This window comes from Hypomesus nipponensis, chromosome 13, assembly GCF_054491055.1.
Source record: "Hypomesus nipponensis isolate SF chromosome 13, ASM5449105v1, whole genome shotgun sequence".
NCBI lineage: Eukaryota > Metazoa > Chordata > Actinopteri > Osmeriformes > Osmeridae > Hypomesus > Hypomesus nipponensis.
This window is the reverse complement of record NC_140373.1, coordinates 19,066,223-19,092,147: the sequence shown is the minus strand read 5'-3', so window position 1 is coordinate 19,092,147 and position 25,925 is coordinate 19,066,223. Positions and strand designations below refer to the sequence as shown.

The window sequence follows — 25,925 nt, the reverse complement described above, 5'->3', positions numbered from 1 at the left end:
GACGACTCTAACCCACCCGTTGAAATGAACGAATGACTCGAAAAAAGATTTGTTCATTTTACTGAACGAGATTCAAAGAACCGAATCAGTAAAATGAACCGAACTTCCCATCACTAGTCAGTTGGGAGAAGCTACAACCACTGCGCATGTGTGAACTCCCTTTTTAAAAAATAAACATTCAATATTGCCTTAGAGATAAATATTTTTACTGTGCAATCATTATATTGCTCTTCATTATTGATTTCACAGAGTTCTCTATAGTTTACTAGCATTAATAACAATATACTTACTGTTTCTAATCTCTAAGGAAATTAAATTGAGAACTTCATAATTCCTTGACAGCCCTAGATAATTGTGTGGGAATGACCAGAAAACTTACATTAGGCCTACTTGCGTTACAAATTTTACCGGCCTTTTTTTAAACCTATGAGGCAGGCTTGGTGACAATGCAAGCATTGAAGTCATTAAAGGAGCACTGGAGCAAATAGATATTTATGTCCTGCCAGGGGAAGCGTGGGTGCATCCTTTTTTGCTGGTTATGTCCAGCACTGGGATTTACCATAAATTACTTTTGTATCTATACAAACCCTACTAATTAGCTACTTTTAAAAACATAAAACAACAATTTTGCAGAAAGCTCAATGACCACTGATTTCAGTAATTTCACATGCATTTCTTCATTATTATTAACCTGAAAAAATCTGTAAAATATTACCTCCCATGTCATGTAAAATTACATTTGAATCTGTACAATTACAATGAATTGTTATTAAATAAACATAATATCTTTGTTATCTTAAATAAAGGTAAAACGCCTGTCATTTTAAGGGTGTATTGTAACATTTAGTTTACTGCAAATATTGGTAAATCCGCACGCATATCATTGTTTTATGGAAAAAAAGGAAATATCTGTAAAAAATACAGTGCATTTCATGGTAAAAAAAACGTTATTTTTTACAGTGCAGGTGCAGCACGTAAAGGGCTTAAGTCTAACTGGTGCACTCGTAACTTTAAGTTAGTCGTAACTTTCCGTTCTACGTCGGACGTAGCGTTACACCCAGGCGTACGCCCAGCTGGTGCACTCGGCTCCTGATGTTCAGTTCCCACTTGAGGTCCTGGGAGAGGATACTACCCAGGAAGCGGAAGGACTCCGCGTTTACTGGGGAGTCGCACAGGGTGATGGGGCTGAGTGGAGATAGGTTTTTCCAGAGTCCAGAACCATCTCCACTGTCTTTAGAGCGTTTGGCTCCAAGTTGTTCTGACTGCACCAGGTCACCAGGTTGTCAGCTTCCCACCTGTATTCAGAGTCATCCCCACAAGAGATGAGCCCAATGAGGGTGGTGTCATCCGCAAACTTCAGGAGTTTGTTAAATTAAATAAATACAAATTAATACTGGCAAGAATTACTACTGTTCATATTTAGTAGTGCCTTATATGCAATTACAAAATAATACCTTTGAAACTAAACAACTGATAATTATGTCAATGTCAATGGTAATCATGATTATTTCTTTGTTGTTCATTGTTGTGACTATAAACTGTATTCTGCCTCCAGGGTTCTGATGGAGCACTGACAGACTTGGTGAGTTTCTACACAGTCACCTCCAGGGTGATGAACCATCCTGTGCACAGTTTTCTGAGGGTAGCCCACTGCTTTTACTGTGTCAGCACAAACACTGTCCTGCCTGAACTTATAGAGGACACACTGGTTCTGGCCAAAGCTGTAAGTGTTTTTTCTATTTATAAAGGTGTTTTGTTAAAGCATTTTGTGTGAATGTTGTATCAGTTTATTTGGGTTTTAAACCCGTAAATTATATACAAGTAAATGCAAATATGCTTAGCTATAATTACCTCTCTATCTTCTTCTTGAAGAAAGAGTTTGACCTCTTTACTACTTTAGACGTGATGGACAACAGCTCCTTCTTGGAGAAGCTCAAGTTTCAAAGAGGAGACAGAAACCTCCATTATTACCTGTACAACTGGAAATGCCCTAGTACTTACCCACACAAGGTAACATACTATTACATTATCGTGGTGTTTATAGTTTTCATTTAATTTTCAGTGCTGTATGATACAAACCCAATATATAATATGTAGATTAAATTGAGTTTGTCTGATCTACTGTTGGTAATGTTTTTTTTAACAGATGGGTTTGGTGATAACCTGAGTCAAGCCTGATTGCTCAACCTGAAAGACGGTCCAATTAAAACTTAATTGACAACAAGAACAACCTAAAACGAAATAATGAAATCTGCACTGCAATTGAAAAGAAGTCTGACAAATCAAAGACAGCAAGATAATGTAACATTCTACACATACATGTCCTAAAAGATAATGGAACAGAAAAATGAATAAAGCATTCTTGAACAAAATGTATTTTACTAAATTTAAGTCAGTGTCTGGCAATTTGAAGTCAGTCTCTGGCAAATTCTCACCGATCCAAGTGCTACACCAAGTTTAGTCCCTGGGGAGAAAAGACAATGTTACAAATTATAATAATAATAATTGTTTTGTAGTGTTGTTGTAGTATATAAGAAACAAAATGTTTACTCTTCGACAGGTCAGCAAACGCTTTGTCGCTTCAATTTGTAAAAACGTATTAACAAATCTTGGCTTACAAGGGCGGTTGCAAGCTTTTAAACTGAAAAAAAAGATTTGAAGCCGAAAAAAAAAAAAATGAATCTGAAAATATGAAATGTGGAACTGAAAACAAATATAAAAGTGACAAATTAAAATTATTAATTCATTCAAATAATTCCATAATTGAATCTAAATGTTATTCAACTGAATACAAAATTGGTACACTTATTTTTTGTTTGACTACATACATACATATTATTTTTTAGGTTTTAAACCAAAACTAAAATTTTCAATTTCAAGCTTTAGTTTTTCAACTATATATATATTTCCAAATCAAAAAACATTTGGCCCTGATTTAGATCCATACAATTCAATGTGCAAAGTGGCAATGCAATCCTCAATTCAAATGGCAAAGCAGTTGTCAAATGGCAATTCAATATGCAAATGAAAATGTAATCCTCAATTCAGTGAGTATTATCGCCCCCAGTCTATTGCATTAATTAATTAAGAACTGCTGTTTAATGTTCAAAATCCGGTTTAACCTGGCCCCCCCACCACTATGCAGCCTGTTATTCCTTTAAAAAAAAGTGTATTTGGACAGTCGGTTTTCTCAATTAGGTCAGCCCGGGAATGGAACCATCTCCCTCAAAACATTAGAGAATCAACCTCATCCAACTGTTTTAAAAGTAATCTCAAAACATGGTTGATAAATAACCAAAAATGTGATCACTAAGCAGTAGAACTTGTATTTTTTCATGTTTGTATTTATTGTCAATGTTATGTTTGATATACGTTAATGCCTCTTTTTTAGGTTGTATAGCCTTTTTCCCTCTGGCAGAGGGACTGCCAGTGGAAATTAGCCTTTTGGCAATAATTGGGTGCATTTACATTTTAATGTTTATGAACGTACACTGTCCCTCTTGATCAAATAAACTAGTAATAATAATAATAATAATAATAATTAACATGTGTCACCACGCTTTTTTTGGTGCAAAATTCAAATGGAAATGCCCTCTTGTCAGTGGATTGTGAAGGTGGGTCTTCAGTTTGGATGTCACTTTCTTTCAGAAACTCATTCTATAGGCACTAATGCACCCCCATAACATCAGAAATGCAGACTTTTGAACTGAGCACTAATATAAAGCTTGTTGGTGCTTCTCTTTAATCCGGAGGACGCAGCGTCCAAGGTTTTCAAAAATAATGTCAATTTGTCTGACCACAGAATAGTATTTCCACTTTGCCTCAGTCAATTTTCAATGAGTTTTAGCCCAGAGAAGATGGCAGTGTTTCTGGATCGTTGTTCACATGTGTGTTCTTTGCATGATAGAGCTTTAACCTGAGGTTGTGGATGGCACGGCAAACTGTGTTCACAGACAGAGTTCTGTCTTTTTAAATTTTATCTCAGAAGGGTTTTACTACTTTTATTAGTTATACAATTGTTGCTATTTTAATTATTACTTTTATCACTTGTATTATTGTTTTTATTGATTTTATGTAAAGCACCTTGAGCTACAATTCTTGTATGAAATGTGCTATATAAATGAAGTCTTACTTACTTACTCACTGTCAATGTTTCTGAGCCCATCCAATGATTTCCATTACAGAATCATGCCTTAAAGTGCCTTAAAATCACAGGCATGAAGAATGTATTTTCCCCCTTGTCCCTTATAAATAGAGATTTCTCCAGATTCTCAGATTAATTGTATTATATTATGTACTGTAGATGTTGATATATTCAAAGTCTTCACAATTTTACGTTGAGGAACATTATTCTGAAATGGTTCCACAATATGTAGATGCCGGTTTTCGCAGATTGGTGAACCTCTGCTCATCTTTACTTCTGAGAGACTCAGACTTGTTATGTTTTCAATTATCTATTGTGAATGACATGCGTTTGAGATTTGCAAATCATTGCCTTCTGTTTTTATTTACATCTTACATAACATCCCAACTTTTTGGGAGTTGGGGTTGTACATAATAATAAATATATAAAAGCCTGAAGGAAATTATGCATTTTGAAGCATCTTAAGTTTTCCTCATTGCACAGTAGAGAATAATGCGTTTTCAGACTTTTCAGTGTGAATAAGCAACAACAAAAAACAAAACAGTGTGGACAGACAACATTTAAAAGGTGACATGACATGAAAACTTCATTTTATGAGGTTATTTAACATTAATATGAGTTCCCCTAGCCTGCCTTAGGTCCCCCAGTGGCTAGAATTTTCGATAAGTGTAAACCAAGCCCTGCGTGTTCTTCTCCGCCTTTGACAAAATGAAGGCTCAATTGCGCTGTTTGAAAATCTCCCCCTAGTGACGTAGATAGGGGGAAGGTTACCTCCCCTCTCTCTGCTTTGCCCGACCAGATCATCTAGCCTGCCCATGAGAAACTGAGCTACCACCGTGCAAGGGCGAGTGCAATATCGGTTTTTCCTGGAGAGAGACATCATGGCGAGCAAACAAACGAAGCATAACAGTTGCTCAGTGCTTGGATATACAAATGCAAGCACACATCTTTTTTTCTGTTCCTTCATCCGAGCCTCTGCACAACCCGTATCTTAATTGTATTTTCGCTGGAAATGCGCCGACACAACTTCCCAAAATGTTGTATGTCTGCTCCAAACATTTCCTCAACTTGAGCCAACTCAAAGCTGGCCTTGGTGAAATTAAATTCTGGATCATCACTAAATCTCCTTGGTCAAGCTACAAACCTTGGACAAGTAAGTTAACAAACACTATATCGTTTGGTTTCTTTACTGTATATGGTTACCTAGCTTGCTACCCTTAGAATGTGGCTGTAACATTAGCTCTGCAGCTAACAGCTGAGTTACTGTTGCTAACGTAAAGATAAATGGCATCAAGTGTGTGTGTGAATACAAACGCTGTAGCGCGAGTGTTGTACACTTCTTTGTTATTTGGATAACCGTTCTGCTGTTGGTGTTATGGCTCGCGATATCCGCCTTTCCCCTCATTGAAATTATTATGAGTGTGCACCTCTGCAAACCAGGGTGATCAGATGAGAATGGCTAAATTCGAGGCATTTTACAGCAACGAGGGCAACGAGTCATTGCGATACATCCTGTAAACATTAGCGCATGTTGCCGCCCCTCTCCTCCTCATTAGCATTTAAAGCTACAGACACAGAAACAGCGCGTTCTGAGGAAAGCTGATTGTGGAACTACTTGTAGTGGCTATAATTCTGCACCATGGCTGAATTTCGGGAAAGAGACTTCAGATACAGTATTAGGGGACAACTAAGGCCTATATAAAAGCATCCAAAAACAGCATGTCATGTCACCTTTAAAACAAAAACGCAGTTTTCAATTATGCTGATTAATGTAGACGTAGCATAAAACATGCAAGGCTTACACATTTAAAACATGCACTGTGAAGACACATGGCTGACTGAAAGTATTACTCTACTAATCACTCTGCCCATCCCTAGGGAAAACTGCAAGCAATTGCCACCCATCTGAAGAATGTGCATTAACATTTCGGATGTTTTTCCTGAAAGGCAGTCGGAATTACAGTAATCATCTAAGAGGGAGTGGTGCTACTAACCCAGTGCTTCTTGGTTGGCATGCGAGGCTCTGGATACTTCATTAGTCGGTTCACATAACCTCTGGTAACCTAAAGACAACCATGTAATCAGTTAATTGACAGTTTTCGTACTGTGATGCTCACACACACACATACAATTAAGGATAAAAAAAGAGAGTGAGGGAGAAGGTCTTACCTTGAAGTCATTTAACCATTTTCTGTGGTCGTAAACAGACTTGGTCATGTCGATTTTCTTCAGAATAGCCTGGTTTTCCAGAGATACCTTCACCAGCTCACGGTTCCTCAAGTCTGCATTTACACTGAGCACATAATAGGAAGAAAATATATTGTCATCATCATAATATTAATAACAATGCATTTTATTTATAGTGTTAAAGTTAACAAAAAATAGCAGTAAATACATTTAAATAGATACATAAAAACATACAATCATACATATTTAAGTGCAATATATGAAGTCATATATTGCACTTATTTTGCAATATTGCAAAAATAGATTTTTTGGGGACTGGCTTCAGAAATGTCTTTTGACTGAGGTGCTGTTAGTTGTTCAGGTGGAGAGTTCCATAGCCATTGTTGATCTGTGGGTGGGCAGGATTGTTCTGGGGGTGGGCAGGTATGGGAGCAACTTACGGACACATTTTTTAATTCCTTTTGTCTTTTGGAATGCGCCTTGGTTGACGTGCTTAAACCAGACTCAGAACTCCACTGTTTTCCTTTTGTTTTCAAATGTATTTTCCTTTATCATTCAAACTTCAATTTGATATGTTTTCATCTTTTCCACAAAATAATAAAAGCAAAAATAAAAGATACAACAAAAAACAACGGGATCACAATCAAGTAAATGTTCTGGGGGGTATTCCAGGTAGCGGGTTTAGTGAAAACTTTGAGTTGTTTAACCCTGAAAACAGGCATACTCCGAGTTCCACGTTCCAAAAAGAGAGGTAACGAAACATTTTGGTAAGTTTTCATGGTAACTTACTCCGTGAAACTAACCTGCTCGCTAGCAGGTTTTCCATGCCAAACTCTGCGTTTCTACCGATCCCCTCCCACTTTATGAGCCTGATAGCTTTGGCAGACACGGCATATCATTTCCTGGTTCAGCCGAGCGATCTCGAACAAAATTTTATTTGCTTAGTTATACGCTGGGAGACGATTTTAAGATTGCGATTTGATGTGCTTTAATTCCCTGATAAATACCTAAGTTAACGTTACCGTTTCCCGTCACAATCTGTAATTTATTTTAGCAAAATTCTCAGCCCTTGGGCCTTCGTCGCTAGTGTTACATGCCGTGGACATGCACTCAGAAGTGACAAAATGCTTTTGGGCACTGAAATAAATACAAATAATTGGGGTGTGCTTGCCTTCGGCGAGCACAAACCATTGTTATCTCACATATATATTATTTATTATTTATTGTTTCTTTTCGCCCCCCTAAGGATGCCTCAATATTTGGACTACATAGACAACGGTGATGTCAAAAGGTTCGTCTCGGTAGCGATTGCGTTGGTTGTATTGGGATTTATGTTCCATTGCACGGTTTAAGTAGAAATTACGTTTTTGTGGCAAAAAGTGAAGCTAACGGTGGCTAACTTGCTAGCCACAGTCACTGACGCCACTAACGTCACTAACGTCACCAACGTCACGAAAACTCGCGTGACTATCTCTAGCAGAACATTAGTTTCCCATCTGTTAACTTGGGGGATACTAGTCTGCAAGGCAGCTGCAGAAACGCCACAAGCAAAGAGGCCAGGGTGATATTTAATCATTTTACTTTGTGGTGTGAAACATAATTGTGAAAGGTAATGTACAATATTAGCTGATATTATTAAGTAAGTAGGCCCACATCTACTTTCGGAAACGGTAGTCTACTATTTCACTGAAGCATTAGCATCATGACATTAGCCTCTGTTGCTTGGGCAACACATACTACAGTGGTCATGATGCATCTGTTTTCAATCGTTAAAATAAACATTCCTCACAAATACGTTTTTGTTGTAGGATTTATTTTGACATTAACAAACGATTTGTTGGTGAAATGACCATTACCTGTGGTTTCAAATCAGTGTGGCGGCTCACTGCAACGCTGTAGCCTACCCGAGACACTAATGAGTAGCTAACAAAAACATCTCTTTAGAGATTATTAGAAAGTCAAACGGCGACGGAACATGTTTGGCTTTCCCCTTACTCAAAAGTTTTTCAATAGGTGAAAGTATCTGACTACTAACCTGAACTTCATTGCCACAGCCTAAACTTTGTCAATGTCAAAACTTTGTCTGTTCATGAAAATAATTAATGTCAGCCTGCTTCAGCCTTGCTTAGCTGTAGGATATACATTTTACTGGGTCTTGCTGCGCTGCTTGATTTATTGAAATTATTATGAAATGTTATGTTTTACTAGCCATTTGCCTTCTTAAGCAAATCACAGTATTTCCCACCCCTCATGGTGTAACTGAGACGACCGTAAATAGCCTAATTCATCTTTCAAGTAATAAGCCCCCGTTGAAGTGTTGAGCAGGAAATTAGCTGGTCTGTAGAGATCTTGGGTTGGTGGTTTTACTGATGCAGAATTCGCTCAAATAAAATCGATAGACGTAACGAGTGGCACATAACGTGAAGTAGGCCTAACATTGCATTTGATTTTGTTTGAGTTTTAATAACTTGTCCAGTGCATCGGGGCAAGTAGCACTAGCCTAAATTGATCTTCCAGACTTGCCGTAAAAAAAATGTACTCTTCCCGGACAAGCCTTAGCTACATGGCTAGACTGTTGATCCAGATCAGAATCCATCATATCTTGGACACTCAAAATCAGTGAATCTTGCAGCCAAATCAAGTAGCCTATATTTATAGGCCTTTATATGGCTACAAACTTCTGCTCGGTTTCTAGCTGGCTACTTGTTACCAAGTTACAACTTTGTTGCAGGGGCATTCTTTGTCTACATTGCGAGCTAACAGTGTCCGGTAATTATGTCGCTATAAATAATGATGTTAAACCGAGACCACTAAGCCCTCAAAGAAAATGTAAGGTCAAAGAAACAAAAGAAAGGTTTGAGGTTACTCTGAAAATTATTAATAAAATAGGCTTCTAATATTAAACTGCTAAATCCTTCTCTAACTAGGCTCCTCTATGATGCATAATGAAACTTAACGTTTTTTAAGTAATCAATAAGCCTACGCTTGCCCTCATTACTCAAATGATGCCGTTCAGGGCGTTCAAATTACATAATAGGGCGATAATAGGAGGATAATAGGACATAATAGGGCAACCAACAAGTTGTTTATATCTGATTACAATTTAATAAGTTATCTAGCGCTGCATCTTCATGAGCTACATTTGGCCTCCTTCTCTTCCAACCAACCAGTATCACCTCTCCTCCATCTGAGTGATGCATGTCATTTTTACAAACTTATTATCAAGGGAACACAATGGTCAGAACTGTAGTCATACACTTAAATGCTTTTTGAAATATGTAAACACCAGGAGTGTATGGAAAGCTGGGGCAGCCACAAGCACACACTCACAATTTCCCCAGAAATTGTATGCTCTCTAGTTGAAATTGTATTTGGTCTTCTTCATTGCCTACAAATAGAAATCCCAATGAGTAGCCTAGCCTATTTCTATGGGCTATTGTTCCTACAATTTACCTGATTCATATGATTCCTACAATTTACATGAAGTAGCCTACCATCCAGAAACTGGTGTTTCAGCAAATCTATTTCAACATTGTAGGGGGTCAATATTGGCCAAACAACGAAACTAATTCCCGAAACTAATGGTTTGAATGAAGATGGGAAACTGTATTAACATTAACCAAATAATGCCAATACCAATGGAATTACAGTTATTTGACTATTTTGACTTTTTGGTTAAGTCAGAGCAAGAATGGTCAAATTAAGGTTAAATAATTTTTATCATATTGAAAATGAATGATATCAATGAAGGGTAACTCTTATGCCTACTCTACCATGATTATTGTAAACCAGAGATAGAAAGCAAGAGGTGAGGAAGAAGGAGTAGGACAAGCTAGAGCTGAGGAGAACGTCTCAGGAGATCAATAATCCACAGAACAATACTTCACAATTCCTTAAGAACAACTACAATCACACCAGAATCTTGACCCTTACTTATCAACATGACTACCAATGCTACAGTAAATTACACAATGACATGTGAGAGCCATCAAGTTGAGACTCCATCCAGTAACTCCATATTTTACCATATGAGAGGTGGGGGCAGGTTGATAGCCTTACAAGATCAGCCTTTATTCTTCTGCCCTAAGTACACCATCTCTTGGTCAAAATAGAAATTCTATTAATATTCATATAGGTTATTGTACCTACAATTAACATCACCTGTGACCATGCATCCTCTCGTAACTGGTGTTCCAGTAAATCTTTTTTGAGGTTAGCCTTTATTCTTTCTCTCGGTCAGTTTTTGGCACTTTCTTCACGAGGTGCAGTTTGTACAACTAATTTACTTGTTACTGGGTATACATGAGATTACATTAGCTACATTTCACTGTTCCACATGCAAAATTCACCTGCCATTAAATGAACATCTCTTTGTATACAGCATGCCCTGTTGTCAGAATGTGCAAATTGTTTTTATATTCATTATCCTCATAATGTCAGTGTAACTGACAATTACAAAAAAGCCTGTAAATAAAAGTACATGGAGAGAGAACTAGCTACCAGTAGCTACCATACATAATTATCTGCATCATCATCATCATCCTTTGATAAAAAGCATTCTGTTGAGGGAAACTGCTACTACAAGTTGAAATAGGCACCAATTGATATTTAAACTTTGTATCATGTCAATATGATTAAAACCATGGTGACATTGAGGCAACAATCACAAGCGTAGCCTATAAGCAAAATATGCATTACCTGTTTGTAGTATGTTTTTATATGTAATATAACATTGAACATGCTATTTTATTAAGTCCACCACTTTTTCTCCTGTAACATTAATGGACAGTGGGGTTAAATGTTCAATGTATGGACTGGCTATTGCATTCAAATAGTAAATGCATTGACTCGGCAGCAATTGTCTCCCATGCCAATTGTAGCTATAGGCTACGCTGCTACAGCCGTGTTGCTTTTTTCCGGAATATGTGCTCAGATTGACCATGAACACAAAATAAAACTTATATCTAAAGTGTGCTGAAGTATGACGTTTTTTGTTGTTGGTTGCCATGGTGAATCCTAGTATCGGAGCTCCATAGATGTTGGCTTTTGGTAGTATTCATGCACGCGGTGAACTCAGAGTTGCCGTACTCCGAGTTGAGTTTACAAATTCATATCAGCTTTTCTGGAACCGAATTTTCGGCGTTTCCCATGTTAGAGTAACTCAACTCAGAGTTCAGGGTTAATCTCAGAGTTTGTTAAACCCGCTACCTGGAATACCCCCCTGGGGTCTCATTTATAAAACTGTGCGTAGGATTCTTACTAAAGGTGTACGTACGCCCAAAAGCCTAAAATGGCATACGCTCAAAAAAATTCAGATTTATAAAACCGTGCGTACGCACACCTGTACGCAATGTTCCCTTTATAAATCACAGATTAACCACAAGTGTGCGTACGAGAATCAGCATTTTACCCCGCCCTGAACACGCCCATTTTTTACCATAAAAAGTCAATGCAAAGCACCTCATGAATGCTAATCTAGTATCTCATCATGACGCTGGCATGCAATTGTTCTTTACGGTGAATCATAGCGCATGACAACTACTCAGACACTGAAAATTTGGTTGGCGGTAGATCACCACTTCAACTGTGCGAGTGGCGTCAACTGTGCCAGTGATACCGTGAGTCGAGATACAATTTGAAAACAAAAGCGTTTTGTTATGAACAGTAATCTATTAAAGTCTGGACTGATAACGAAGACGTAGAGTGTAGCGATTGCACGGGAGCTTAACGACTGTATTTCCAGTATTAAAGAAAAAGTATTAAAAACTATATTAAAGAAAAATATTTATATTTATATATCACATTCAATATCTGCAGTCTGACTACAGTACGGTCATCTGTGTCGCCAATTCCAACTGTTTCCAAAATGTGCGTAGGCCTATGGGAGGGTCAGAGTTTGCGTGGAGGACCACTCCCGTCAAGTTTGGTTTTTATAAATCACAACCTTAGCGTGGAAAGTGGCGTACGCACATTTTCAGCCCAGTTTTCAGCTTTATAAATGAGACCCCTGAGCAGTACTTGAAGCAGCAGTCAAAAAACCGTATGGCTACAAACCAAAGGCCCCAAACTCATATTCAATGATGAGGACAATGTCTCCTGTGACAACATTTCAAGTTTTCTTGGACCATTTTTGTTGTACTTGGAGTTCGGGTAAGTACTCTTTTGTCCGTTGCTTCCAAGTGAAAGTATTGCACCATATTCTTTTTCCATAACAGTCACTTGGATTGAACACGCCAGGTGGTAGGGCAACAGATGGCTAGGTGTAAACAACACCAACAAATCCCCATGGTCATTCAAAACTGTGGTAATAGGCCTGTCATTTATGATGGATTCCACTTCACAGAAAAGCGTGGTGAGCCCTTCATCCAGTATTTGTTGGTGTAGTAGGGCACTCAGAATGCGATGGATAGTTTTTATGTGTCTTTCCCAGATTCCTCCATGTGTGATCCTGTTGGTGGGTTAAATATCCAATGTATTTCCTTTTTCAGTAGATTGTTTTGAATTTGAGTGTGGTTTAAACCTTGTATTGCTTCTTTTAGTTCACGCTTGGCTCTAACCAGATTGGTTCCGTTGTCGGATCTCATGACCTTGACAGTGCCTCTTCTTGCAATGAACCTCCTAACAGCGAGTCAGTGTTGAGACTGTGTGCGAGTTCCAGGTGAACTGCTCTGATGTTTAAACAGGTAAATATAACACTGTGGGCTCTATCTTGCACCAAGAGCAATTTACTTTGTCAACGACGCAAGTATCATTCCTAGTTTGCACTCAACGCAAAGCGGACTTTTCCCTCACAGATGCACGTCGGTAAATTAGGGAATGACTTTGCACTCCCGGGGGCGGTTCAGCGGAAAAAAGAGGCGTGTTCAGGCGCAAACATTCCCTGGTGCTATTTTGCAATTTCAAAAAACAATTCTGTCACTGACCAGGAGAAACCCAGTCTAAAGTCAATGGCGCGTTATTCAGATGCTATTTTAAGGGCGCAAGTTTGGTCCTTGGGCACTGCTGGCGAGGCCAGGGTCTTCTTTCTGCGAAGCTACGTTACATTGTTTTGATTTATGGCGTGTTACATTTCTTCAATGATTATAAAAATATTTTCATGAGAAATCTCTCTGCATGTGAACTTGATTTGTAACAATTGTGGCAATTTCCTCCCACGCCTCTTTAACTGAAGCTAATTTGGGTGGGTTTCTTCTCCCATCTCCATCAGAATTTGGTTTATTCGCCATGTAGCCTATGTTCCACAAACACAGAATTTACTGTGGCAGGAAGGTGCAAACAATAAACATATACGGGTTTTAAATTAAGTAAAAAAGTACAATAGTTAAACTTATTCTAAGAACTAAACATATTAAAAATATAACAATTTAAAACATAAAATATATATAATAATAAGAATACGAATTTGAATGAGCAGCATGAGCGGGAAATTTAGTGCAATGAGAAAACTGCTCTGCCTTTCCCATACAATGTCACTTCTCTTTTACGGCCCTGACTAGAACATCGATCTCCTCGGCTGTGAACCGCTCCTGGCGTGCACCTGGCAAATCCGCTGTTATAATAGCATCCGCCATGGAACAAGCGCTGCTCTTAAAAGGAATGTGAGATGATGCACTGATTGGTTTATTGCACGTTATGCCCAAACCACACCCATTTGTAATGTAGCTACTTCGGACCAACCCATTTTTTATTTGCGCCAGGCGCAAAGTCATATATCCCATCAGCAAAATAGCAACCGCGCCCGAGTCCCACCCACAAAGTTACTGGTGCTTTGCGTTTTGATACTTTGATACTTTGCGTTTCAGATCTTTAAAATGGGGCCCTGTGTCCCTTAACTATGGTTATTTTCTGTTTCACCTGAAATGGGCCAAAAACGTCCACTCCCACATTTGTGAATGGTGGATCATCAGGGGTGACCCTTTCTTCCGGCAAGTCTGCCATGAATTGTTCGCCATTCAGTCCCCTCATACTCTTGCAGGTCACACATTTTGAGATGACTTTTCTGATGGCGGCATTTCCTGCCGGTATCCAATACTTATGCCTCAAACGGGAGAGAGTGTGATTCCTTCCACTGTGCCCTACATTCCCGTGAACATACCTGATAAGGAGTATAGTCACATGAGGGTAGGACACGTGGGGTAGGATAACTGGATGTTTAGCTTCAGATAGCATAGCAGATTTCAACAACCTATCGCCAACTCTTATCAAGTTGATCTGAAGGATAGGGGAGAGCTTATAAAGAGGGCAGCTCTTTTTTGCTGAAAGTACTTTCTCCAGTGCAGTCATCTCCTCCATAAACAACATGGACTGACACAATTGCTGAGCTTCCGCTTCCTGCAGGTTTTTAACAGAGAGATGTCCTTTGTCACATCTTGTCTCCTTTTTATTTTGACCTGCATTTGTGCGAGCCTTCAGCAAGGCTTTGACACATTGATCCATGCGACAGCTCTTTTGAGGCGATGCCACTGGGAGTAGCACCTGAACAACCTGTTGTTCAGGTGCAGACAGAGGACAGAGGAACTCTGGGGACAGAGGAACTCTGGCCCTGACAACCAAACTTAATCTCCCATGAAGCGACTAGCGTTCAGGCCTCTTGATACACAATCGGCTGGATTCATGTAACCATTTAAGTGCCTACACTGGGAAGCCTCTGAAGCAGATCGAATTACTGCGACTCTGTTGATGACAAAGGTTGTGAATCTTGATGTTTAATTGTTTACATATATTTCAGGACTGCTGTGCTGTCAGTCCAAAACACAGATGGTTCAAGTGAGAGTTAAATTTCCTGCATTGTCCGGTCTATCTGTACAGCTACAGTGGCAGCTGTAAGTTCCATTCTTGGGATGGTGACAGGTTTGAGTGGAGCCACTCTGGCCTTACCCATGATAAAAGAACAACAAACTGTGTTGGTTTTGTTCACCATTCGCAGGCAGGAGACCGTACCATAACTACGTTTGCTTGCATCTCGAAAGTGGTGAAGTCATGCTGATACTGGTTGCCCAAATTTATGCGACTTGATGCATCTGTTAACCTTGTAGTCCCTTAACAGATGTAAGTCATATAACCAGCTGGACCATTTTTCATGGTATCCTTCGGGAATCTTTTCATCCCATCTGAGTCTCCAGTTAGGGTTTGTAAGAGTTGCTTTGCAGGGAGGATGACTGTTGGGAAAATTGAAGATGTTACACATTTATCCTGTATAAGAATGATTCTGTGTTCAGAATCATTCTTGACCACTCTGACCACTCTTTCTTACTGGAGAGGCCATAAAAGATGTCTGGCCTTACCTGTGTTGGGTGAATCATGTGGTCAAGCTTACAGGGGTCAAAAGGCACACACACACTCAAACACACACGCACAAACGCGCACCAGGTCTACGCAAGGAACCAATGAAGAAGAGCCATGGAACATTTGCATGCTTTTGTCTTAACCAATGACTGTAAGAGCGCTTGTGCTTAAATAGTTGGCTAGCACAACATGCCATCGGACAAACTTTGTAGCACAATGGCGTGTGATGTTTTTGTCTCCTTGTGGGCCGGCCGCAAGCAATAAACTTTCTTAAGCTTGTTCACCGACTGACTGTGCAATGCTTGATAGATTAATATTTCTGACAATGACAGGAGCCAGCATCAGTGGTTTGTAAAAGGAGCTAACAGTAGACAAAATACCTCTCTGGGTAAGTGGTTTGTCCTGTAGATTAACCTTAAATCGGCGGAGTCCGTCTAGGTACACCATTGTACACCCAGAGCTCTTTTGACAGGCAGGATGTACCGATCAAAATCCAGATCCTTGATTTCCTTTGATCTACTTTCTTCTGGTATTGAAAGGAGTAGGGTTGTGTTGTTGCTGACCCATTAGTTTAACTTAAAACGACCAATGAGTTTATGAGCGATTTAAAGTGCTTCCTCTTAATCCTCAACTGACTTTAGGCAGTTATCCTCATAGAAAGTCCTTAGCACAGAAGAGATTGCTTCTTTGCTAAATCCATCCACACTATCTCTTCCACACTGTTGCAGAGCACAGTTTGCACAGCTAAGTGAGGATGTTCTACCGAAAATGTGCACAACCATCCTGTACTCCTCTAGCTTACTGCTAAGATATCCGTCAGGCCACCATAAGAATCTGAGAAGGTCCGTATCCTCTTCTGGCACCTTGACCTGATGGAACATGGCCTGTATGTCTGCCATAAATGCAGTAGGCTTCTGTCTGAATCTTGTAAGCACGCCGATAAGACTATTCGTTAAGTCTGGGCCTTGAACAAGTCGAGCATTCAGAGATGTTCCTTGGTAATCTGCTCCACAGTCAAACACTACCCTCAGTTTCATATTTTTGGGTTGATCTGGGGGTGGGCAGGATTGTTCTGGGGGTGGTAGGAGGAAACTGTTGCTTGACCTGAGGTGGTGGGAGGGGTTACTGGGAGAGAGGAGTTCTCTGAGATTGGTGGGCACTGTTCCATGGATGCAGCTAAAGGTTAGCAGAAGGGTTTTGAATTTAATTTGGTAGGAGACAGGGAGTACAGTTAGGTCCATAAATATTTGGACATTGACACAATGTTCATCATTTTGGCTCTGTATACCACCACAATGGATTTGAAATGAAACAATCAAGATGTGCTTTAAGTGCAAACTTTCAGCTTTAATTTCAGGGTATTTACATCCAAATCAGGTGAACGGTATAAGAATTACAACACATTTTATATGTGCCCCCCCCTGCTTTTTAAGGGACCAAAAATAATTGGACAAACTAACATAATCATAAATCTAATTGTATCATTTAATACTTGGTTGCAAATCCTTTGCAGTCAATGACAGCCTGAAGTCTGGAATCCATAGACATCACCAAACACTGGGTTTTGTCCCTGGTGATGCTCTGCCAGGCCTCTACTGCAACTGTCTTCAGTTCCTACTTGTTCTTGGGGCATTTTCCCTTCAGTTGTCTTTAGCAAGTGAAATGCATGCTCAATTGGATTTAGGTCAGGTGATTGACTTGGCCATTGCAGAACATTCCACTTCTTTGCCTTAAAAAACTATTTGGTTGCTTTTGCAGTATGCTTCGGGTCATTGTCTATCTGCACTGTGAAGCGCCGTCCTTTGAGTTCTGGGGGGTGTTCCATCAATGTCGCTAACGCAAGTCGCGCTAACACGAATAAGTCTCACTTGGGTAAACGTCAACAAACGTTAAAATGCGTATATTGTAGACCTAGCAAATCTACTTAACATTAGCTTAATTTGATGAGCTGTCTGAAACCATTCTGACAGGCTACCCTATGGCCGATATTCTCAACAGGAGATTGAGAATAATAGCCCAAAAAAGAACGTGGGAGCAATTGAAAATTGTAGGATAAAATTCAAAACACTGAAGAAAGCCATGCACTTGATAAGGGCTAATAATGTTTCTGTCTTCACATCTTGAACAAAATCAATAAATTACTTCAAAATAACTTTGCCACACGCTATTAACTGATAGGCTAAATGCTGAGCTTTAAGATAAAAGGGAAAGATAACCATGACTGAAACAGGGATTCACTGAAATGACTAGTATTGCACAGATCCAGCACTGACTTTTTAGATCAGAAGGTGCCCAAACTGCACATTTTGTTTGGCAGAACAGTCATTTTAATTTGCTAAGCATGACTACCATTATTATATCATGAGTATTTCCAATTAACATAGTCTGCCTCCACAGATCCAGAGGGGGCTTGGACAGTGATAGACTCACTTTGGGTAAGCATGCCCTACTGGGAACATTAGGGGAGACTGTTGGGCACAGCATCTAATTGTCTTCTTTGAAAGGGCAACATGTGGGACACTGTCATGTATGGGCAGCATAAAGGGCACTTCATAACAGCACCCTTTTCCATTGGAAGTAAGGGCATGGGAACAGTCCAATTTAGGCCATTATAAGGGCACCATATAGGGTACTGCATCACATTTTCTATACTATAAAGGAACTCATTAAGACATGTTTTTACATTTATAGAGGGCACACTGTCATTTATTGCGTGGGGCATCCTGGGCACTCAAGCATATTTCACAATGTGAATGGCAGACAGTAGGGCACTTGGTCTCATTTTTGCCACTCTAAGGCATTTTAGAAACACTTTCAACCATGGGGGCACCAGGCAGTCACCCCCTGAGTCTTCCAATGGGCCTGGAAACACCCATGGGGACAGTATATTGCACCTATAATATTGGGGAAGCCAGAGGAGAGGTAATATAGAGGCTTGTCAACATATAGGCTACTTTAAATACTTTATACAATTGAATAAAAAGTCTCCTTGATTCTTTGTGTTTCACGATTACCTGAAAAACTGATGATAATATTCAGGTACTGCTTGGAGCAAATTATACCCTTCATATTCCCTGGCATAGTTCAAGAACGTCCCACATTCAAAGACAAAGATGCTGACAGACTGAACAGTGTCAAGGCTTGGCTACAGTGGGTTTGCTTCCTTGTGTGTGATTCCAGCAGACTACATAGTCTAGGCCTACATACATAAACTGCAGTCTACTGCCCTCCTTTCTACTATTATAGTCTACTCTCCTTTCTATTACTTTCTACAAAGGATGGTATGTTTTATTTTATTTAAGAATGACAATTAAATCTATCTAGATAAACTATGCTGGGCCTGCTGAACCTATACTTCTTCCACAGATACTGGTCAGGGAAGCATTACTTCTGTCTCTGAAGACCCTTGGGGCTGGTGGGATAAACGCTCTTTGTCTACTCTGAGCACCTTCATCCACCACAGGCTTGTCAAAGAACGGATACGCCATAATTGATTGTAACTTGTCTTGAGGCTCTGCTTAGTTTCTAAGGCCTTATTTTATGTCAATTAAGCAATGGCTTTTGAAAACAGATAAAGTGACATTATTTATTAACTTGTTAATTTAAATTAATATATTTTTGGGAGATGAAGTAGGCCTAAACACGCGAATCATTCATGTCTGCACTTCAGAAAGTCTGAATTTACGTTCCCGAACACGGACTAAAGTGCTTTGAGCGCAGGAATTTCCTCGACGGAACTGTCTTTTGAGATTCTGTTTCCGCCTGTTTGAAATTATTTGCAACACATTTTAGTTTAGCTTGACTTTTAGCCTGACACGGATCAGGCTAGTCCCGATCCTTGGTTACGTAGCTCGAACTAGAATAATCCACCTTAATGGAACGGAACTCGCTAACGTAAGTGAGACTTGCCGAAATAAGTCTCACTTTCCCTTAATCAACGTTGATGGAACACCCCCCTGAAGCATTTGGCTGAATCTGAGCAGATAATAATGCCCGAAACACTTCAGAATTCATCCTACTGCTTTTGTCAGCAGTCACATCATCGATAAATACAAGGGAACCAGTTCCATTGGCAGCCATACATGCCCACGACATAACACTACCTCCACCATGCTTCACTGATGAGGTGGTATGCTTTGGATCATGAGCAGTTCCTTCCCTTCTCCATACTCTTCTCTTCCCATCATTCTGGTACAAGTTGATCTTGGTCTCATCTGTCCATAGGATGTTGTTCCAGAACTGTACAGGCTCTTTTAGATGTTTTTGACAAACTCTAAACTGGTCTTTCTGTTTTTGAGACTCACCAATGGTTTACATCTTGTGGTGAACCCTCTGTATTTACTCTGGTGAAGTCTTCTCTTAATTGTTGACTTTGACACAGATATGCCTACCTCCTGGAGAGTGTTCTTGATCTGGCCAACTGTTGTGAAGGGGTTTTTCTTCACCAGGGAAAGAATTGTTCTGTCATCCACCACAGTTGTTTTCCGTGGTCTTCCGGGTCTTTTGGTGTTGCTGAGCTCACCAGTGCGTTCTTTTTTTAAAAGAATGTACCAAACAGTTGATTTGGCCACACCTAATGTTTTTGCTATCTCTCTGATAGGCTGAACAATCTAAACAAACCTAACGATGGCTTGCTTCACTGATGGTGACAGCTCTTTGGACTTCATATTGAGAGTTGACAACAACAGATTCCAAACACAAATACCATACTTGAAATTAACTCTTGACATTTTATCTGCTCCTTGTCAATGAAATAACGAACTCCCTTTATAAGGGAATAACATACACCTGGCCATGGAACAGCTGAGCATGTGTGAATTACAATGTGTTGTAATTCCTACACCGTTCACCTGATTTGGATGTAAATACCCTGAAATTAAAGCTGAAAGTCTGCACTTCAAGCCCATCTTGATTGTTTCATTTCAAATCCATTGTGGTGGTATACAGAGCCAAAATGATGAAAATTGTGTCAATGTCCAAATATTTATGGACCTAACTCTAGATTCAAAAAGGAGTGGAGGGATACAATGATGGGGTGATGTGGTGGTGCTTCCTCACTCTCATCATTCTGGCACTGCCATTTTGACTGTACCGTTTTTTTAAGGTTCCAGTCAGGGAACCTTAAAAAACTCTCACCGACTTCTACATGTGCACTATTAAGAGCATTCTCACTGGCTGCATCACTTCCTGGTATGGCAGCTGCTCTGCTGCTGATCGCAACCCTCCAGAGGGTGGTGAGGACAGAATAGCGCATCATCGGCTGCCATCTCCCTTCTGTAGAAGGCATCTACACTGGATGTTTATCAATCCGAAGAACGCTAAAGCCTAGTTTATACTTATGTCGCCGACACTTTTGAAATGGTCGCCGACGAGTGTCGCTCAGGCTGCTTCATTTATACTTCGGCAAACAGTCGCCTGTGCTCAAGGTTCGCGTGACGTAAACAGAATCATTTTACCGTTACATTCATAGCCATGGTTACATTGTTTACGCTTTGTAGCCTAGGTGATCAATCGAGAAAATGGCTGTAGCTAATTTTGAGAGGCATTATATAGGTGTGGATATGTTCTAACTTGCTCCGCTAATCTCTCCTTTATTCCTTCCATCTTAAACAGCTACTGAGCGTTCACTGAAAATTCAAAACAATGAAGTCAACGACGCGTGCCGTCTATCTAGCCAATCACACTTGCGCGACACTATGTGACGACATCAGCGCCAGTAGAAATTTCTCCTGGTAGGCGACACTTTCAAGCGACGGTTGAAAGTGTCGACCGTGACGCCATTTCTGTCGGCGACCTTTTCAAAAGTGTCTGCGACCTAAGTATAAATTGGGCTTAAGAACGTACTTGCGTTCTTGAGAAGAACGTTCTTGCCAAGCGTCCTTGCGAGAATGGTCTTGCAAGACCGCAAGGACTGAGAATGAATTGAAATATGAGTTTTCTTAGCTATTGCGCAATACCCTGGACTCGCTCGCTAGGTTATTGGAAAGTTGGAGCAAATTTACTAATTAGCCATTAAATCAATAAAATGAACACATTTTCAGCAACTACACTGCCCATTTTTCGCCACATGTTAATTCAGATGCTGATTTTCACGTACCGTTTAGCTGAAATATGAATAGTAAAAACTTAGTTATGAAGTTTGTCCGCTCTCCTGACATCTGGCAATGACTTCTGGGGAAATCATATGCATTCTCTCTGGCCAAGTCACCATCCGTTGCATCCTCTAAAAGGGGCGGATCAAGAACATTTCCGGGTATTTTTGGAGACTTGTGTTCTTTGGATAGGAATCGTACATGGGCAATGAAAGATGACGTCAAACGAGTTTGTAAGAACACAAGAATGGAGAAAAACGTGGATTGATAAACAGCCACTATACCTTAGGAAAGCACGGAGAATCATGAAAGACTACACCCGCCTTTGGACTGCCGTCTGATAGACGTTACCAGAGCGTGAGACTATCAGACTCAATAAGTTTCTTCCCCCACGCCATCAGGCTTCTCAACCAGCAACATTGACCTATTTAATGTATTTATCTATTGGCACTTCTGTTTTAACACTGGATCGGTTTTCCAGAGATGGATTAAGCCTAGTCCTAAAGTGAAAGTAATATTTAATGAAGATTTCCATTGAAACGTATTTAGTCTAGGACTAGGCTTAGTCCATGTAGGGGAAACTGGACCATTAGGTTCATAATATTTAATTCCCTGTTATAACTGTCTATACACTCACTGGCCACTTTATTAGGTACAACTTGCTAGTACCGGGTTGGACCCCCTTTTGCCTTCGGAACTGCCTTAATTCTACATGGCATACTTTCAACAAGGTCTTGGAAACATACCTCTGGTCCATATTGACTTGATAGCATTACACAGTTGCTGCAGATTTGTTGGCTGCACATTTTGCTCTATTAAATTGAGATCTGGTGACTGTGGAGGCCATTGGAGTACAGTGAACTCATTGTCATGTTCAAGAATCCAGTTAGAGATGATTTGAGCTTTGTGACACGGTGCATTATCCTGCTGGAAGTAGCCATCAGAAGATAAGTACACTGTTGTCATAAAGGGATAGACATGGTCAGCAACAATACTATAATAAAGGTTATTGCGTTTAAACAATGCTAAATTGGTACCAAGAAGCCTCGGTGTGCTAAGAAAATATCCTACACCATAACACCACCAGCCTGAACCGTTGATACAAGACAGGATAGATCCATGCTTTCATGTTGTTTACGCCAAATTCTGACTCTACCATCTGAATGTCGCAGCTGAAATCGAAAACTTATCAGACCAGGCAACGTTTTTCCAATCTTTTGTCCCATTTTGGTGAGCCTGTGCGAATTGTAGCCTCAGTTTCCTGTTCATAGCTGACAGAAGTGGCATCTGGTGTGGTCTTCTGCTGCTGTAGCCCATCTGCTTCAAGGTTCCACGCGATTTGCTTTTAGAGATGGTATTCTGCATACCTTGGTTGTTACGAGTGGTTATTTGAGTTACTGTTGCCTTTCTATCATCTCAAACCAGTCTGCCCATTCTCCTCTGACATCAACAAGGCATTTTCGTCCACACAACTGACGCTTACTGGATAATTTTTCTTTTTTTTGGACCATTCTCTGTAAACCATAGAGATGCTTGTGCGTGAAAATCCCATAAGATCAACAGTTTCTGAAATACTCAGACCAGCCCCTCTTGCACCAACATCCATGCTACATGCTCTTAGGGTTCTTCCCTTTGGCACTTATTTTTTGGTTGTTCACAATGTGTGTTTCTTGTTTTGGCTATCTGCAATGTTTTGGAGCTATCTTTTGTTGTTTTTATCAGTGACCTATGCATTTTGTAATGCTCTCTCTTGGAAGTCGCTTTGGATAAAAGTTTCTGCTAAATGAATAAATGTAAATGTAAACTCAAGCTTGTGTGGTGTGTCGCTGTCAAGGCCACAGCCTAAACTTTATGTCCAAAGAAACATTCTCATTTCCGGCGCTTTAGCCTTTTCCCCCTAAATAAATGTCAAGCTTATTTACGTTTTTGGGGGCATATTTTCAATTAGCAGATGGTCCTGTTTGAATTGCGATTCCATCTGAAATACTGCCTGTGACAACGTTGTTATAATAGCTTGTTTCAAAGGGGGGTCTTAATGAATTATGCAATATGAGTTGGCTAAATGCTTGAAAATATCACTAGAAGGGAAAAACTTAAGGGTACGGACCCACCTGCAACCGACACAAGCAAGCACACCCTACAATATCCCCAGAAATGTCCTACCCTCTGTAGTTAATAGATAATATAAGATAATTAAAACATGTCATCGGAAGTACATGGGTTCTCTGTCTCACGCATGCAACTGACCACCTCTCATAATTAGTCAAAGTCTGAATGTATTTGTCTTATTTAACTTCTTTAAAAAATAATGTTTTGACTTTACAGAACATGTCAATATCTGGGATCTGATGTTTGCACAGGCTATTACGCAGGTTAAAACTGCAGTCTGAGAGGGCAATGCAAAATATTGGTTTTCTGATCCATGAGCCAGTTTGGAATTTACTTTGATGTATATCTTGTTCATTGTCTTGTTGAAGTCTCTAAATCTCAACCTTCTGGCAAAAGCCACCATGGTTTGAGGCAAACCCCTGAAACGGCATCAATCTTAACAAGGTCTGAACAACTAGCAGCAAAACAATCCCAAAGCATCATTTATCCACCACCATATTCGCTGTTTCACATGCTTTTCCTTGTATACGGTTCCTATTTGTTGGCAAATAAAAAGAGACTACATGATGCGCATCAAGAAAGTTGAATATTGCTCTCATATGACTATTGAACACCGCGCTAAATACATTGTCAGGTTCCGACTATGCGAAAACCTCACCATCTCACTCAGTCTTTACAGACAATTTGCATGGGTGGTCCTCTTGGCAAATTTGCAACTGTTCCGGCCTACTGAACATGTATAATTATTTCCCTTATAACCCATGGTGATGGATTAAAAAAGGGACTGAAAATATTTTTTTATGGAAATGAAAACATTGAAATTACCCAAATTAAAGCTTGCACCAAAGGAAAATAATTATTTTGCACAGCTATTAATCTTTTAAAGCATAGTTAGCTATATTGGTCTATTATACTACCTCATATATCACCGTGTTTGTGCATCGTTTGAGTTAGGGTTGTGGTGGTCATCAGAATTTTTTTTTTAACGTTTTTACGTTTAACAAGTTTAAATTCAGTGTAAATGTGGGAAATGTATCAGCTCACTGTTTTTTATAAGAATGTGTCTTCCTCTTCCTGTTAAAACATGCTGACACATACCTGTGTTTAGTTTGATAAGTGTTCCAGTTGTCCAGGCCTCCCTTGGTGCCCATAGTGCGGGCGATCCTGGACACCAGCAGACGGTTGTCCCTCTCCAGCTCCATAAGGCGCTCCTGCTCCATCTACATACACCACGTGGGATAAAGGGCCTGTAGAAGGTGTGTGTATGTGTGAGCATGTGTGTTTAATTGGAGGGTCAATCAAGTTAATTGGTTGCATAACTTTACCTGAATTTTCTTCAGTTTTAGATGACAGTGCAAGTATGTCCTGGGAGCTTTGTTGTCCACCATTGGTTTAGCTTCAAATAAGTACATTTTGGTAGTTAAAGGTCAAGGCTTTGTTAATAAATATTGAATACTCTTACAGTATATTTTACATTGTATTAATTTAGCAGATGCTTTTATCCAAAGCGACAAAATAGTTAATACAAGACACGGTGGAAAGTAACCTATCTCAGCTACCAAGCTACAGTGAAGCAATAATATATCTGCAAAGTAAAGCATTACATATTACAGTGCAGCAAAAACCACTTCATGCCTGAAGTGCAACATTAAACTATTTTATGGTTGCAGTCTCTTATGAGAAAGTGGTAGGCCTACTAAGGCTTTGAACAGGATCTCAAACATGCTTTCAGTGCCCATACATTTCATGGTCAAGTTAATCTCAACGAGTGGTAGTCCTACATTTGCCTATTGTAGCCTATTAATCACTGAATAGGTGCTAAATAATTTAAGTAATGGAATTTGCTTGGGCCCTTACAACTCACTTTTTCCCATCCTGTCAACATGGTATTTGTAGTGCTGACCGTCCCACATTTTTCTCATGTTATTGTACTGTCCCGTCGTCCCAACAACTGCGGGAAAAGCCAAATAATCAGCTTTGTTCATGGTTATCGGTAGGCTAATTCGCCTGAATGTGTAAATAAATTGTCAGCAAGAGATCTGCTCTTGCAAATGCATCTTTAAATTTCGTAGCACAGCTTGTTATTTCACGTTCCTATGACGACTCCT

The 25,925-nt window shown here is 39.8% G+C and overlaps 2 protein-coding genes across 6 annotated transcripts in view; one reads left to right on the top strand and one right to left on the bottom strand.

Moving 5' to 3' along the window:
* Nucleotides 1–4,135, top strand: part of LOC146260550 (glycylpeptide N-tetradecanoyltransferase 1-like) — a 20,506-nt gene extending 16,371 nt beyond the window's left edge. For 2 of the 4 annotated variants that reach the window (XM_084669376.1, XM_084669377.1), the window contains 3 exons: nt 1,556–1,723; nt 1,873–2,010; nt 2,147–4,135. In XM_084669376.1, the coding sequence (XP_084525502.1) occupies nt 1,556–1,723; nt 1,873–2,010; nt 2,147–2,167 (327 nt within the window). In that variant the 3' untranslated portion in view covers nt 2,168–4,135. Of the gene's footprint in view, nt 1–1,555; nt 1,724–1,872; nt 2,056–2,146 lie in introns of those variants that run through there. The other 2 variants (XM_084669375.1, XM_084669374.1) reach the window with 1 other exon arrangement.
* On the bottom strand, nt 2,325–25,925 carry LOC146260549 (sperm axonemal maintenance protein CFAP97D1-like). 2 transcript variants are annotated; one of them, XM_084669378.1, is made up of 6 exons: nt 25,682–25,925; nt 25,143–25,213; nt 24,916–25,037; nt 6,314–6,437; nt 6,139–6,207; nt 2,325–2,464 (listed from the first exon to the last, which is right to left on the bottom strand). In XM_084669378.1, exons 1-6 carry the CDS (start codon nt 25,800–25,802, stop codon nt 2,447–2,449), a joined length of 525 nt encoding a protein of 174 aa, XP_084525504.1. In that variant the 5' UTR covers nt 25,803–25,925; the 3' UTR covers nt 2,325–2,446. The 2 variants fall into 2 exon arrangements, with proteins under 2 accessions (XP_084525504.1, XP_084525505.1); XM_084669379.1 differs by having other exon boundaries at nt 24,916–25,064; nt 25,682–25,750.